The sequence below is a fragment of the Triturus cristatus genome, chromosome 11 (assembly GCF_964204655.1).
Source record: "Triturus cristatus chromosome 11, aTriCri1.1, whole genome shotgun sequence".
In the NCBI taxonomy this organism is placed as follows: Eukaryota; Metazoa; Chordata; class Amphibia; order Caudata; family Salamandridae; genus Triturus; species Triturus cristatus.
This window is the reverse complement of record NC_140594.1, coordinates 694,686,372-694,704,464: the sequence shown is the minus strand read 5'-3', so window position 1 is coordinate 694,704,464 and position 18,093 is coordinate 694,686,372. Positions and strand designations below refer to the sequence as shown.

The 18,093-nt window shown below is 41.9% G+C and overlaps 1 protein-coding gene across 1 annotated transcript in view; it reads left to right on the top strand.

The window, feature by feature from the left end:
• Positions 1-18,093, top strand: part of LOC146785328 (ephrin type-B receptor 1) — a 793,299-nt gene that overhangs the window by 656,240 nt on the left and 118,966 nt on the right. The window contains exons 12-13 of the mRNA XM_085634314.1: positions 6,811-7,026; positions 9,130-9,279. Coding sequence (XP_085490440.1) covers positions 6,811-7,026; positions 9,130-9,279 — 366 coding nt within the window. The remainder of the gene's footprint in view (positions 1-6,810; positions 7,027-9,129; positions 9,280-18,093) is intronic.

The window sequence follows — 18,093 nt, the reverse complement described above, 5'->3', positions numbered from 1 at the left end:
TGAAATTATAATCCAACTTATTCTTTGACTCTTAAAATTATGTACAATAGTGGAAAAAGAAAAAAGTTAATAAAAGTACTATATGCCGAAACATAAAACACTATAATAACTAAATACAATCATAAAGTAATAGCCAAACAAAGTACACTTGCTAGTATAACTTATTGAAGTACTTTATATTTTATACTATATAGTCGTGTGATTGTTACTGGATAACTTTCTCATATATAGACAATATTACAGCATCCATATTACAGTTTACATTTTTATGGCAATGGAGAGTTTCCTCTTTCTCAAACATGCATTATTTGTTGCTGATAAGGTCATTGAAAGCCACTCTTTTAGGCCAGGGTTGACAGACCAGCTGTTGCCGACCTTATGTGATCAACAAAGGATTGCTTTAAGATGCTCTTCTGAGAGAGTGACTTTAGATGTGCCCGCCTGCTGATATTCCTCCCAACAGGATGTGACTGGGGAGTAGCTGTATGCTTCCATTGAAAATAAGTGCTTGTATTGCACAAATCATACTATATATAGGGTAGGCCTGAATTGGTGATGGTCATAAGGCTCACCGTAACCAAGGATTATGGCTATTTATTCAATTGGTTAATTTGGATGCTATCGGTCTCATACTTTTTTGTGAAAAATGATGACAGAGACTTAAATTATTTGTTTTTAAAAGCATATGTTAAAACCTAAGACCGTGGGTTGTTATAATGCTAGGGTTAAAGCCTGCAGGCAAATATGTTCTAACATGGATTCCATTTGATTATTGTAGGGGTCAAGGGTGGTAGTTACTCACTCTTCCAAACTCTTTTTAGGAATTTCTTTTTAGGTCTGGCTTGGCAGTGCAGCTGTCAGCCAAGGCTCGCGTAATCACTAGAAAAAGAGCTGTTAGACATTGTTACGAGAGAGGGGTTCTGGCTCCATTCAAATGTTGACCATCTACTCTACAAGCATTTGATTGAAAAATAGTTGCGTTAGTCTGCCTAAGTAGATTGATTGCTCATAACTGATAAGCACATTGTTAACAGAGACCCCAGCACCTATACTTTAGTAAAACGTTTATTTTGATATAACAATCACCATATTCCAATTCCTGACCATATTCAATGCAGTAGGAAGGGGCTTCACATTATAAATAGGCTGAGAAATAGTATAGGTGGGGGTTTTACCTGAACTACTTGCCAAAAACCATACAAAGTAGCTGTACCTTTATGAACTCCCTCACAGATATGATGGGAAGGGATTCTGAATTGTGAACCCCCTGTTAAACACCATGGACACCATGGACAGGGGCTTTATATTGGGAACCCTGACAAATGCAGAAGGAACAGGTTTTACATTGTTAACAAATGTAATAAGAATGGGTTTTGTGAACTGTCTGACAATTACACTAGGAAGGGGTATTGCACTATGAATTTAATGGCAAATACTATAGGAAGAGGCTTTACATTATGAACAATTTAGCAACTACAATAAAAATTAGTTTTACATTGTCAACTTTCTGCCACATGCATAGGAAGGTGTTTAGTACATATATATCCCAGTATAGGTATATTCTCAAAAACTGCTAGGTGTCTCCAGATGGAGAGTTAATGTTCATGCGAAAACAAAAGACCCTAAGAGCTGAGCATAGCTTCAACTGACCACCCCTCATAGGGGTATTGCCACTCTACACGTTTTTAACAAGGTGGATTACCAGCCGGAATAAAACTTTATTTGGAATATCCAACCTTTTTTAACGCACTCACTGCACTCCACCATATCTACACCTCCACGGGCCACACCCCCCCACTTCATCATACGGCAAAGGAACAAAAGATCTCCGACAAAGAGCCTCTTCGCGGGAGCCCGTTGGGCATTGCAGCGCTGGCCCAACGAGGAGCAGGTCCAGATGATGAAGCATGACACCTAGCTTGCTGGGTGTGTGAAGACCCTAGTTCTGCAAAAGCGGGATCCCCACATCCCTCTTCCCCCTAGTGCATTTGGCCACCCCCTCCACCACCACTGATTTGCTGGCGGTGGTTCCCACATCTAGATTCACTAGACACAACTCTTAGAGGAACAGTGTCTACTCTTTTGTTTGCATGACCTGATAGGGCACGTATGCTGTACCTCTTTAAAAAGCCCTTCTGTCCCCAACTTTGACAAAGAAGACTTAATGTTCATGTCAATGTTACTTTGAATCTGCCTAAATTGTTTGATTGATCGTTTTAGGTGATACTACTTGGCATGTTAATTCAAGTTAAAGCCACAGACTTGCTTTATTGATTGTCAAATGTGGTGATAATGGCATTAGGCCTCTCATTTATTTGTTAACTCCTTGGCAAAGTGTGTAGACTTAACCATTTTGATTGTTAAAGCCTCTTGTTTTCCAGTAGGCAGATACAGGAGCATTGATGTTTTTTACCCTTAAAGATTGCTGGTGTGTACAGATTATCACACAGTACACCTACATAATGCAGATAACAAAAGCAGACTACATTTATAGGGTTAGGTGCCCCCTGTGATATTTCCTGAGAGTACAAGATTTGCACTCTGATTAATCGGCACAGCCACGATAGGAGGGTAATTCCACCTGAAATGTTGTAAATGTTTGGCATTTGAATTTATTATTTAGTTGTGCATTAAAGCATCTTTCCTTTTTAAAGAAAGAAAAACATAGCTTGAACGATGATTTACTATGTGCTATTTTTGTTTTGCTCAGTTCTGAGTTTCTAGCTCAGAACATCTCACTGAGTTAGTCTTAAGCTGCTCTGCAATAGATAGCATAGTGGTACTGTGAATTCTCTGGCAAATGCAAGCTGAAGGAGTTTCACATTGAGGACCCTGTAGCAACTACAAGAGGGAGAACTTCCCTTTGTATACTCCTTGAAGAACAGAATAAGGAGGGGAGTATACAATATTTAACAATAAGATACATTCTAACACAGGTCTGTGTATGAATTAAAGTATTTTTCTTTTGAAAGTAAAAACAAGAGAGACCGATGTATTAAGAAAGATCGTGTTCTTCGGCATGCAGTAACATTTATTTAACCCATTTAGTTGCCCTAATTCTCGGTTTTGGATTTCTATTGTTTAACTACATTGTTGTTGATCAATTCCTGATACAACAGAGTGGTAGTAATTCTGGTTTCACCCTTAAACTTTGGGCATGGTTTACTTCAGTTGCGTGTTGGATGGCCAAGAACCTTTTGAAGTTGTATGTGGGTAAAACAAAGGTGTTGGTTTTAGGAGTTCTTCCTTAGACTTCCACCACTGTTTGGTTATCAGTGGTTTTTGAAGCACCTCCTGTCCGTGTTACTTTGACCAAAAATGTTGATGTTACTCTCAGTGATGATCTTACCTTCAGTCCGTATGTCAATAAGATTACTCCCTTTTGAAGAGCTTAAGGACATTTCTTCCTTGCTGCAAAATAGAAGGGAAGAAGTTTGTCATCTAGGCAGCTGTCACATCCTGCTCAGATTATAGGAATGGAGTTTTGTTTGGCTTACCTAAATATATTATCTGTCACCTTCAGATTTGCAAATGCAGATGCCACTTCTGTTGCTTAAATTACTTCAGCATGCTTCCTATTTGGACCTGCTTCACAAGTAGTCAGTCAATAGATGGATCTTGATTAAGACACTTTGCATGGTACACAGGGCACTTTTTGGCACTGTCCCAGCCATCTCAGCTCCCAGATTCAGTCCTGTATTGCCTCTGATATGCTATGTCCATCCTCTCATGCACTCTAGGCTGTGCTCATTTTCCACTGCACCAGAACAGGCAGAAGCTCTCTTTTGGATCTGGCACCTATTTCCACCAAAGTTAAAAGACTCTGACCATACATGTGCAGGGTTAGCGGTCTGTCTGGGTGACAGCAGGGAGCAGCACAATATAGCCAGAACTATTGGCATTGCCATTGCTTGTTTCTTCTGGTGACAGAATTACGTTTTGGGAAGCTGTGCAGCATTGCTATTATAGAAGAACAACCAACTCACCTTTCAGGTATCAATTCCATTGTATCATAAACATCTGCCTAAAAAGGTACAATATTTGAACATTTAAAATTGTATGACCAGTTGAACCACACACAGATCCACTTGTCCAACTGTTATATGTCAAGGATAAATTATGTCTTTTCAAGGGCAAAAACACTTGAATAGCAAAACACCTAACCTTTTGAAAAAAAGGTCCTAACAAAAAGCAGTGACTTTATTTAGATGCAGCAGCGGTCCGTGGAGGGAGTTCCGTGGGGTGGAAAGGCGGGGCGGGGGAGGGGCAGGGTGGGGGGTTCTAAACACCGGAACATGGATAATTGGAGGTAAGTAAACAATTAAATAAATAAAACGAATTTCGTAGCGCGCGCTGCACCGCATTTTGTGATGCAGGGCGCGCTACGAAATTCGTTTTATTTATTTAATTGTTTACTTACCTCTAATTATCCATGTTCCAAATAATACGTAGTTTATTGTAAAATAAATATATAAAAAAAATAATACTAAATAAATAAATTAGCATTTAAAAAACCGTACAAAATCACTGAAAAAACCATAGGTTTCACACACGTTATAGTTAGGAATTAGCATTTAAAAAACCTTGCAAATTCACTTAAAAAACCATAGGTTTCACACATGTTATAGTTAGGTGGATATTTCACTCGTAAAAAAACAATGAAATTCCCCCGTTATAGTTAGTTCAGATAACTATAACTCGCGCGACCGCCACTCTATCACAAGGATGATGTCATCAGTGATGTCATCAGTGATGTCACTGACCATGTCATGAGTGATGTAATATGTGACGTCATCAGCAGTGCATTGCGGGAGCGCGAGTTATAGTTATCTGAACTAACTATAACGGGGGAATTTCATTGTTTTTTTAAGAGTGAAATATCCACCTAACTATAACATGTGTGAAACCTATGGTTTTTTAAGTGAATATATATATATATATATATATATCTATATATATATATATATATAGAGAGAGAGAGAGAGAGAGAGAGAGAGAGAGAAAGAGAGAGAGAGCGAGAGAGAGAGAGAGAAAACATATTTACATTTTTACTTTACTTTAGAGACACACATCTGGTTGTATTAATATAATTTATTGAATAAAATGTCATAGTCAACATTTGTTATGATAGGCATTCCCTCATTTTTTTCTTTGTTTTATCATGAATCAGGAATATGCAGTATCCTATTTTTAAGATAATTAAATTATTGATATCATTCAGTGTCTTGCATTTATCTTACATTATTAGGGTTAGCATAGAGCTAGGGTTACTTTTATGATTTGGTTAGTGTAGAAGCAATAGTGCTTACCAGCAAAGTTATGCAAAGGTAGCATATTTTTAACATTTAAGAAGATGCAGTGTGTGTCACTCTCGCAAAAGATTTCAGGTGGAATTAATTCTATTTCTATAGTCATACCTCTTTTCTACTTTGGCTTTCTCTTCAACAGTTCCTGTTTCCATACATCCACATTCATCTTTTTCCATCCAAGATTTCGTCCTCTTCTCCTGTCCTAACCCTTCTTCCAACCATCCTTCTCTGCATCTCTTTACTTGTTACTCTACACATTGGAATCCTCCCTCATCATATCAGATAATTGGATTGAATGCCACTGTAAATGTGCATAGCTGATTTAAAGTATAGTAAACCCCCATCCATCACCTCTATGTAGCATTCCATTCCTGAAGTGAGGACGGCCACCTCAACGTACTTCATATCCCTAAATTATTTGGATCATGTACAGGAACACATATTGGTGATCTGATAGAGACTTCTAGCTGCAGATTATTCCCAGAAGTCAGACTGGATCTGGAAATGTTTCGTGAGCAGTACCCCTGTGCGCCGGTAGGCGGCGTCATTCGGCTGTGTGTGATATCGTCAGCACTGGAAGTGACTTGCACTGTGCCTATATAAGAGGCAACCCAGTGTGCTGACGTCAGTTTTTTTCTTTCCGCACCAGTCAGGGCAGATCCAGTGTGCTGACGTCAGTTAAATTCTGACTGACCCTTTATAACGTTTTATCGAAGTCTTTTTGAGATTTTTCTCCTGGTGTGGCAGGATGTCAACTAGGAAGTGGTCAGTGTTCTTCATAGCTTCACACACCTGGCTTGGAAAGTCTCATAAAGAAATTGACATCAGCGCATTGGGGTGGCGCTTATTTGGCACTGTGCACATCACTTCCGGCATGGACGACATCGATGATGCCACATGGAGCCGAACAAAGTCACCAACCAGCACGCTGGGGTACTGCCCATGAAACATTTCCAGGTCCACTCTGATGCCTTTATCAAAGGCAAATAACTTATTCATTAGGTCCACAGTCTTCATGCCACAAATGACATTAATACATATATGTTTTTTCTGGATCGTAATTTTGGATTGTGAAGTGCTCCTTGATTTGTAGATTGTAGAGGGCGCCCAGTGAGGCTTACTCCAAAAGGTTGGCTTGTTCCAATATCTCAAGGAAGACGTATACATCAGTTTCACGTAACATGACTTATGTGGAAGATGCTAGTGCACAGCTTCCATGGCAGCAATGTTTAAATGAGGAAGAAATGCCCGATGGTGGTAAAGGAAGTATAGTTAATTATTTTGTTACATAGTCAGGGCAGCTGGTGCACCAGACTTTGGGACAGGGCTGCATGTGAAATGTCAATGCTTCACTACCTACATCCAAAAACTGAAGAGCTGTGTGGGCGTACAGCCAATGGGATAAAGAAAGGGGCCTATTGGCATCCTTTACTGCTGATACGGTAGAGAATGGTGCGCTATTGACCTCCTTCAATCAGCAGCTCTTTCTCTCTCTATGTAGCACAACGATGGCCAGTTCACCGTGATCCAACTGGTGGGAATGCTGAGGGGCATTGCTGCGGGCATGAAGTACCTCGCTGAGATGAACTACGTTCATCGGGACCTGGCTGCTCGCAACATCCTGGTCAACAGCAATTTGGTGTGCAAGGTGTCTGACTTCGGCCTCTCACGATACTTGCAGGATGACACGTCAGATCCCACGTACACTAGTTCCCTGGTAAGTAGCAGTTTTTCTGTCCATGAGTGGCTTTCAGCAGGTACACTGATTTGAGAGAAAAGTGCTCTGTGCATACAAAGCAGGCCACTGCATCCAATCCCACCTACGAAAGGGAGACAAGGAAAGCAGACAGTAGAAGGTAAGAATGGGTAAATAATGGCGGCATTTAATATTGGCCATTCGATTGTGAGTTTGTGTAGTCTAGTGACTTCACAGTGAATGATGTTGCATATGTAAGCCTCTAAATCTTAGCTACAGTAGACTGGTGAATATTTTTAAGAACACTATCACTCAATGTACAGAGAAGCTACAGAATTTTAAGTACTGGAGAAAATAGTCAATGCTCAGTTTAAGTGGAAGGAATGTTTTATCCCCAAGCAAAATTATATTTCACTCCACTATGATGGTAGCATATGGCTATCTGTGGTTGCAAATGTCAGCTGTGGCCTATATGCAGCACTAGCCCAGCATCTCTCATCCACCAGTGTTCAGACGGGCCAGGGCAAAAGGATGTAAGTACAATTAATGCATGTGCTACCCATTCTGTGAAAGGGTGGAATGTGTAAACATGCTAATAGTTGCTTTTACTCCCACATGCCTCCCTTCCACAAGCACTGAGTTTACAGGAGCAACTTGAAGCTGCTCGGTGATACAAGCCACTGTGTTGAGTCTAATCCCACAGTCACCCACCAGACAACTCTATCTTGTCTGATTACAGGCAATAGTCATGAGAGGCTTCCTCAGGTAAAGCCTGCGGCATGGTTAAGAGAGGTATTTCCAAGCCCACAAGATGTGGTAATCCCCATCCTTCAGGAGTCCCTTGACCAGCAACAAGCATGTGATGAGGTGTAATGCCTCTAGAGCAGTGGTGCCTTCTCTTCTCTGCCTTCCTGACAATTCAGCAGCATAATTCTTCTAAAACAATCTGGTGTGGTAACTCATTTGGAAGAGGAAGGGGATGCCCTTTAGACCCCTTTCTCTATTTGAATTGTGGAAAAAGTTTTTAAGAGATAGGCAATGGTCTAAGAGTCCACTGACAAGTCTCAGAGAAACTTTAAAAGAATATTATTTAAAGCAGCCTCGGTTCCTTTAAGTAAATTGGGCCACTTTTGAAAAAAAAAGGATTTAATCAAAAAAGTGCTATTGCAGATATGGTGGTCTGCTTCTGCTTGCAGCTCCAGTCCCTGTTATTGTATCCAATCATAGTATGTTGTAATTTGAAACCTATCAAATGAATATTAATTGGATTGGCTGACTTGAGATCTACTCTGGTTTGGAATTATGCAAACTGTCTATTAGTACATAGGCCAGCAAAAATGCTGGTTACAAATTTTGACCAGTTTTTGGGATCAGTGTAATAATCATAGGAAAGGCAGATTATCCCTGAAATCCAGAACCAGATGAGAGACATAAAAAACATTGCAGCATTCTCAAAAGTCAGCAGTAGTAGTGACATTAGTTCCTGTGACACATAACAAAAAATCTACATGTAGTGGCTTTGAAGTGTCCACCTCCCAAAACCTACTCTCTGATCCACAAATTCCAAGTGAATAGATAGTAGAATTAGTAAGTCTACTCGCCCTAAAATAGGAGCGACACAGGCAGTATCACAGAAGTGCCCAGCAAGAGAGGCCCTATATGTTTGGTTCTATACATTTGGCCCTATAATCCAGATTTTATTAACCGTTTTGTTTCTGTATGAACTCATAATTCCTTTTTAGATGGAGAAATCCCTAAAGATACAAATAACTCAAGTGATCTCAAATGATAAGCCAGCTGGTTCAATCTCCTTAAAATATTGCTAAAGGAATCAAAGCACATGGGGGGAAGCAAAGGGAGGCATATGTGATGGATGGGCATTCCTAATTACAAGTATATTTTCGTTATTAACGTTTATTTCTTTCTCGTTACCTACATGTTTGTTTCTCTTGTTTTCTTTTTCCCCTTTCTCCCTCCTGTCCTTTCTTTCTTGTATTTTTCCCTCATGGTCTTCTCCATTCTTTATCTTTCTTCTTTTGATTCCTCCTCTCTTCCTCCCTATAATTACTGTGTCATGTTGCCTTCTTTCTCTTCATCTTTTTATCGGTTTATCTTTTGTCCTAGGGAGGTAAAATCCCAGTCCGGTGGACCGCTCCTGAAGCCATTGCATATCGTAAGTTCACATCTGCCAGTGATGTTTGGAGCTACGGCATTGTCATGTGGGAGGTGATGTCCTTTGGAGAGAGGCCGTACTGGGACATGTCCAACCAAGATGTAAGGATCTTCCTCATAAAGTCTGTTGAATGACAATGATTTATTGTAAGACAGTGTTTTCTTTCAGAATATTGGCCTATTTTGAGGACTTAGGCTCATATGTATTAACATACTTCCTCATAGACACAGAATGGGTGAAACTCTTTGATACATCAGACCTACAGTCCCATGAAGACTGGAGGTGCTGGTTAGGAGTTAGCTACAAAGGCACTGTCACACACTCATGGCCTGGTGGATTTGAAGGTGGGATGAGTAAGTGAGGCCTTGTAGAGTGGAGTGCATGAAGACAGTACCTTCAACCCATGGTTCTGGTAGAAAGGAAGGTGTGAATGCATTATCTCACACTCACCTTAAGGAAAGTGGAAAATAGAAGGGCAGTGTCCACTCTTTTGACCATGTTAGCATGGGAGAAGCCAGAGCAGCGTCCTGTGAACAGAACCTTGTAAGGCATGAGGGTTGTGTGCTTCACACATGCACTACTACCTTAGGAGTTATTATGTTAGTGTCTTGCACACGCAGCTCTTGTTGTGTTTTCAAGGCACGATCCAAATACAGGCTCTGGTAGTGGGAGCAGAGGTCATTTTCACAAACAGGAAATGCAAAATTGAGGTTGCCAGGGTTCCATCTCCCGTAGAATTTGCTGTAGTGAAATGAGTAATAAAGTGTTATATGGTTTCTACTAGGAAAGGAAGGACTGTGTGTTAGGACAACAGGAAACCTGAGTACATGGACTGAGTCCATCTATACCATAAGAGACTATTGGCCCAATTCCTAGCTAGCTTAGAGTGCCTCACACGAACCCCTACACTTCTGGGGTGGCAGCTGATTTTAGCAACCTCAAACATGACACTTTGATCCCCAAGGAAATTGTGGAAACACACCTTACCCCTTTTGTTGTTTACTTATGCATGCCCATGGTAAACACAAGGAAAAATATGAATAGAGTTTTCAATACAATTATTGAAACTAATGTAATCTTGCATAGAAAGAATGAGCTGTGGTTAATAGGCACATAAAACAAAGCAATTTAACCAGCATTATGAACATAGTGAAAAGAATAAATAGTCCAACCATGGCAGTCTGATTTATAAATGTCTACCACTCACTACCCCTACTCTGAGAGCATAGTGGGTGTACTCTCTGCAAGACCTCTTAGGCTAACCTGAGACCCCATTCCTGAATGACGTGGTCTGGAATTGAATTGGCAGAATGGAAGATCAGCGAACACAGCGTTATTTCCAGATCCGACATGGCTGGAGTGCCCCTCTGACCCGTAAAGGGTCAGTCCACTGTTTATATTTACTAAACTACTGTGTTAGAGGTACAGCTCTGATGCAGTGATGTGTCTAGATGTGAGAAGCTGTCTCCAGGCGGGCAACACAAACACTAGGATATCTAAATCTGTTCTTAGCATTGAACATAATGTACAGACAGTGTAGCAGGAAAGGCTTTCTAAAAACAGAGCAGCAAGTACAATGTCTTCTTAGAATAATATTGTGTAATTAAAATGTGCCTAAAACAAAGTAAGCTAAAAAACATATAAAATGTAAACATAAAGTATAACCAAAGTGTTTTGTTATGTTATTGGCACTTGTACAGCGCAGCGACTCACTCCCGCAGGAGTATGTCTGCGCTTTCTAATACACAGTGGAATTAAAACAGCCAAGTTTTTAGAACTTTTGTAAAATTGGGGAGGTCGGGCAGGATTGGATATGCAGATGGAGTTCGTTCTAGTGGAGTGGAGCAAGATAAGACAATTAAAGACCCCTGAATTTGCTTGTGCAAATGCGAGGGATCCTGAGGAGTTCTTTGTTTGTGGACCTGAGCAACCAAGAGGGTTGTTAGTGGAGGAGCCTGGAATAGGGATAAATGAGTCGTGAATACCGTAGTGCTTTAAAGGTCAAGCAGCAAAGCTTGAAGATGACACACTTTCTGATGGGCAACCAGTGTAAGGCCTTTAAAGTAGGTGTGAGCCAAGTGGTTCCAAGAGGGCCATACTACAAAAGCACTTTCACACTTATATGAACTGATAGGGTGTGGCATGAAATATATTGGCAGTGCCACCTGCGTAGTTTGAAGTATGGTGGGAAAATCTCAGGAAGTTGGAAGGAGGGAGTCATAACAGAAAAGACATTGTCTAGGTCCTGGTAGGATGGGCAATGCAAGGAGAGGGTTGTGCACAGATAGGTTGAGTGATTTGTGTTACTGTTCCACACATAGGCTCTGGTAGGATAGAAGAAATCCACAGAGTGATTAAATGATCAGGAGTAACTAATGTAAAGAAGTGTCCGAATGTGCACCCCTGTAGTGTAAGTCTCACAGGAGTGCTCGCAGCGGGACTAGTGCAGATTGTATGCTGTCAGCTTTTGCGCTCTACCTGTGTCTTCCTGCAGCAACTGGATGATGAGGCTGCACATGGCCCAAGTTGCACCCATACGAGGGGAAGGTATGACAGGGGGCTCAATATGCCTGTTCCCAGTTGTGCAGTTATCATAGAGAAACAAGATGCGCTCAAAACGCTGCATATAGAGTAAAAGACTGGCTGTCTTAACATCAGGTGCTCTGTTGCTTCATTGAAGGTCCAACTCACCTTCAGCTGGGTGTGTGTTCAAGGGTGTGCATGAGTGATTGCAGTTTCACCTTTTTTATGGCTTTTGTATGGGTAAAAGGGTAATTTAATAGCTCTGTCCAGCTTTGCATCTACTAATTCAATTGGTAGTTAAGGTTTTTGTATCTTGGATTGTCTGCTACTCATATACATCACTTTAATGGTAGAGTGAAGGGATGTGTTCTCTTCGTATGTTCATTCATTTAAGCCTCCACTCAAACACTGGAAACCAATATGATTTCACTCTGCTCATTCACTTAATTTTAAGTGAAGGAATATCCCCCATGATTATGCTTGTTACCAGTGAAAGAAAAAGGCAGCCCCCCGAAAACCCCCACTTACATCTAATGTGAAGCAGAATGATAAACTAGATCATGACATTGAATTCAGGGGTTCAGAGGAAAATCACTGAAATTTATTGTGAAATGCATGGCGGCTAACTAAAGCATAGAGCGAAAGGCAATACAGGTACCACGATATAGTGGAAGTTAGAAACGCTGTAACCCTCAACATCCATCCTAGCTGATCCAGTAGGAATATTAGATATAACTTGGGATCAGCCCCAACTGTGACTGGACCAAATTTAGCCAATCCACCAGCATCAAATGCAACTGTGACAGTGAAAAGAGTGCCCATAGCTGAGCCACAACAAGAAAGATCAAACTATGTGAAACTACAGATTCGGAGGTCCCAAACAGGGAATGGAGGAAATATGGATGGCTCATTGACCACTTCAAACAATACTACTTACACTAACAGCCTTAAAGCTCCATATCTAATTGTAATGTCGCATTCCCCATTAGCAAGTCATGGTGCACTTTCCACCAGCCATCCCCGTTCTTCAACCCAAGTTATAAAATGATTTAAGTTCAACTACAAGAAGCACAAAATGTCTCACGGATACTTTTATTTCACTGTTAAGCCCAAAACAAAAAGAAGATTGTGGAAATTAAGAAAGAAGGGACAGGTGCCCCACTAAGGCAGGCTAATTCATAGGGCAGTGCTCTGCTATTCAAGCAACTCCCAAACAAGAGGAAGGACAGATTATCCCTGAAATCAATTGGGCATCCCAAGACAAAATATCTAACCCACAGACAACCCAACCCGAGGGAGGACAGACAAGGAGAGGCAAACAAAACCATATTGGCAGCGGGTCCAAGTCCACATCCCGAGGCCTAGTTCTGGACCCCAAGTTGCAAGTAGACCGGTAGTAGAAATAGTAAGTTTAGTAACACTTTAAAGGGGTGATACAGGTGACACCAAGGAGATGCCCAGCAAGAGACGTGACTGATTAAAATCTCCAAAGAACCTCAAATAGGGTAAGGGACTCTGCCTGGAGCTTGAGGCTTTGAGGATCTGGTTAGTCAGCTGACAGTGAAAACTCCGGCATTGATTTGGTACCAATAATAAGTGAAAAAATTCAATGATAGAGCTGGTGTTCTTTGGTAAAACTAGAGAATAAGAGAGGCACGATTTCTGAGAGTGTGGAGAGGGCCTGTGTTGGTGTAATGAGAGTGGATAGTCAATGGGACTGTTTATGTTGCCCTCACCCATCCCCTAGAGGATGTCATGCTTCATCATAGGGCGATGCTCCTCGTTAGGCCGGCATTGTAATGCCCAACGGGTCCCCCAAGAGTCGCTTTAGCGGAGATCTTTTTCGAGGCTGCCGTATAGATGAGTGTAAGTGAGGTGGGTTGTGACGTGCGGTGTAATGTGCAAGTTAAAACTGGTAAGGGAGTTTCCATCGCAAAGCTTTATTGACAGGGATACCCTTCCAGGGATAAAAAAAATACCCTATGGTAGGTTAGAGCTACCTCTGTGTTTCAAAGGAACCCGGGTAGTCAACAAATATGAGAACAAGTAAGAGATCTTCAATTACTGTCTCAAGAGTGGGACCTAGTAGTGGTCACCCCTCAATAAATTTGTCGACATGTTTTGCGCCTGTGTTGGTCATAGGGACTCATCAGGACAAAAAACATATAGTGGATAAAGTACCCCATACTGAGGGGGGCGGGGGGGGGGGTCCGACCCCGACCTGTATGGAATTAGAAAGCATAGTAGTCAAAATATTAAAAGCACTGGTAGAGCGGTTGCTGTTCCAACAGTGAAGTCCCTTGGTCAAAGGTCACTCCTATAGTAGCCCAATCGTGTGTAGTATTATCTGTACTAGAAGCATTAAAAACAGAAGTATGTAATTGTGCATTAGAAAATGGTCAACAGTAAGACTCAGGATGATGATCATGGTAGGGAACCCACAAGAGTGAGTAGGCATAGTGATGCCCGCCGAGGACAATAACACTGTGGCCTGGTACTTGCAATCCACATACATCTTACTACTTTGATTCTGGGATATGTATTTTAGATTAGGCCTAGCGTCAGTGGTTCGCCATATCAGCTTAGGAAGGCATCTGGGAAATCCAAAAACATATATCGATGCTGACTCGAATTATCATATATAAAAACTTGCAAAAAGAAATACAGAAATGCTTCAAGATGGTATTTTCTATTGCACAATTACATACTCCTGTTTTTAATGCTTCTAGCACAGATACTACTACACACGATTGGGGTACTATAGGAGTGACCTTCGACCAAGGGATTTCACTGTTGGAACAGTAACCGCTCTACCAGCACTTTCAATATTTCTACTACTATGCTTTCTCTTTCCCTACAGGTGAGACCCGGAACAACACAACACGCACATACAGTAGGTAGCACGAAAAGGCACTGCTCAATGTGAGGTAGTTTATCCACTAAATGTTTTTATGTTTTTTGTCCTGATGAAGCACCCTGGATCCCTATGACTAACAAAGTCGCGAAACATTTCGACACATTTATTAAGGGGTGGCCACTACTAGGTCCCACTCTTGAGACAGTAATTGGAGTTTTCGTACTTGTTCTCATACTTGTTGACTACCCAGGTTCCTTCGAACCCAGAGGTAGCTCTAACCTACCATAGGTTTTTGTTTCCCTGGAAGGGTATCCCCGTCAATAAAGCTTTGCATTGGAAACTTCCTCACCAGTTTTAACTTGCACATTACACCTCACGTCACAAACCACCTCACTTGCTAAGGTTACTCTTCGGGGGACCCGTTGTGCATTGCAGCTCTGGCCCAACGAGGAGCACCGCCCTATGATGAAGCATGACATCCTCTAGGAGATGTGTGAGGGCAACGTAAGCAGTCCCATTGACTGTCCACTCTCATTACTGCGACACAGGCACTTTCCACACTCTGAGAACTCGTGCCTGTCTTATTCTCTAGTTTTAACAAGGAACACTAGCCCAATCATTACATTTTGTAATTGCTACTAGGAGCACAGGCTTCTGGGCCTCCTCAACCAGCTGCCTGTCCCCCTTGAACCCTTTCTCCCCTCAAGGGGTTTCTTATTTGAAACACCAATAAGTGCACAGAGCTGATCGATCGGGAGCCTACAAAAAGAAATGTCAGGTCCAAAGAGAATCCTTAATGAAATAAGCAAGGAGACTCAGACAAGACTGACAAACATAATTCAACCAAGACTAATATCAACACCAACCGCATGCATCTACCGCCTGATGATAAGGAAAACAATACTGTCCTAGATGAGCTGCCTTACTCCAAATCATGTCTGCACAACACAATTGGTCATGCCACAGAGTTAGAAATAAAAGAGATAACCACGAAAGGCAAGCAAAGTAATGAGGACTAACAAGTATCCTCTCACCAGTGGCACTGCAAATAAAAGGGCCAGTGTCCGGATGGAAAATGGTAGGCAGATATAGGTCAACTTCCTGTGAGGTTAACTGAGTCTACCAGAAGGCCACAACTGAAGTGCCATCCATCACTGACAACATGGATCATTCACAGGAAGAGAATGAGAGAAATCTGGTCATTATTAATGTGCCAAAACCTTAAAGAAAAAGCCAAGGGATGCTTTACTAAACAAGATCCTGGCTAAGGGGCATAGCAGGCCATATAACCACATTTTGTCGCATCACCTAAGACACGTTAGCAGCTTAAACATTCGCATGGGAGTCAAGATATTGGCTGCATCGAAACTGGATGTTGACAGAGTAATAAGCAAACCTTTCTAAAGAAGAGGCAAGCTCTGCAAAGGGCAGTCTCCTCTCTGGAGCGGGAGATGTTAATTGGGCCTGTGTTTAATACCAAATCTGATACCGCCATGTAGTTCTGCGATGTCACAAAGCCCTTGTTCTCACGAGCATCACCCATGCAGAGCGTGATCAAGCCCAGCCCAAGTATAAAATTTATAAGAATTTTTCATTAAAATATATCAATACCGTCCGAACCTTCCTACTTGTTCCCCATAGAGTAGCTCTAGGACTTTTTACAGTTAAAAATCCAACTCCCTCTTTTTTTCTCTTCTTCCATATTCAATTTTGAGATTGATTCTCTGTCTGACCTCCAGTTACCTTACATCAGGTACTCCCCGGTGCACATTTGACTGGTCTCGATGTTTCAGTCCTCGTTGTAATGGTGACAAGAAGCAATTGATTGTTTATATCACACTTGTCCAAACGTATTATTACAATTGTGTTATGTTTTTACTGTATGACACATATTTCATTGGATCAAAGGCCAGGTGGCCGAAGCGATTTTAAAACCAAATTGAATCAATAAGTGATTGAAAAATGGGCACAAATAGTCTGACATCGTTACAGACCGGGCCGGACTGGACGTAGCGGGCACCGGGTATTTCTCCGGTGGGCCACCAGGGTGGGGGCCGGCTTTGGACCCCTGGGGGGCTGCTTTTGTTATTGGGGGCCGGTTTTGAAGCATAGCTGCAATATCGGCCCCCTCTAACAAAAGTGGCAACGGTAAGATAGGAGTGGTGCTTCCAACTATCACCCCCCTCACCCGGGAGCCGCCGGAGCTGTTTGCCAGGGCTAGTTTTGGTTCCCAGTGCGGCCGTGGTCACAGAGAGACACACTAATTAATGTAAAGAGAAAGGCAACAGAGGGGGTGAAAGAGACAGCCACAATCAGAACAAGCATTGAAAAGGCAATTAGGTCTGGGATTAATGCAACAATACCATCAAACACAGGAGTGAGGAAATGTTGTTTTCTTGTGAGAACACATTACCGCCATCCCCCTGCCATCTTGGAGTAGTTTTTAGTAAAGTAAAACAAGTTCCCTTCCTTAAGGGCTTCCTGCATACAGCAGCATCGCACCTCTTCAAAATCCTAACGAAATATGAACACATGACCCACACCCTGATGGAACTCCAGTGGCAGCTCTTGCTAACCTGCACCATCTGTAGAACCATCATGTACAAAGCTGTCGCTACCAGCACCGCTGCTTGTGTGGCTGGCAAATTCACCATCTCTTTTGGCTTTCGGCACACCCGTTTCCAGGACACCATAAGACTGGAGATGAAGTGCAAAAAATACAATACACTAGATAACAGGCCTTGTCCATCTGTGCACCCAGAATCTAGAACTAAATCTATTCATCCATCAGCCCTGCTCCAATTCAGAAAGGGGCTGAAGACACACCCATTTGAAGATTAGAGCAGATCAAGACTCAGAGTTCTATGCCCAGACGCTCTGGGGTTGTTAACAAAATGTACAACACCAGTACAACAGAAAAAGAGAGCTAGCCCCTGTGTGCATGTATGTAATATAAGAAAAAAATGTGGGACAAGGTCTTGGCTAACTACAGTTTTAAAAAGGATTTTCTGTATACAATTATTATACCAGACAAAAAATGAATACACCAAAACGAGATGGCTGAGTGTGATTTTTAGATTCAAAATAGTCCCAAATGTATGGCAATGCAAGCGGGCCATAGGATGTGAAATGATAAAAACCACCTACAGCATGGCGATGAGAGAGAAATTATCCTGTTAGATGATCTACAATGTAAATGACAATACACTGAGCCAGTTACTGAAAGGAGCTGCTAGTAATAAACCAATGCTTTGAAGAGGCCGATCGATCACACGCTCTGTATGCTGTAAGCAAGAGGTCCTGCGGACAGCTTCGCTGCCCATCCAGATTTAAAATGTGAGATTCATACAGTAGCAGCTTGCTTTCTTAGCAAGTGGTGGGCGGGGTAAGGGGTTGAGTTGTGGTGGTAGGGGAATATAATAAATACATTAAAAACATTTACCTGCTGGTGCGCTGCCGTCCGCCTCTCTGGATTCTTCTCCTCGGGGTCCCTGCACACTGCGCAGGCTCCTAGTTGCCATTCAAGATGCTGTTC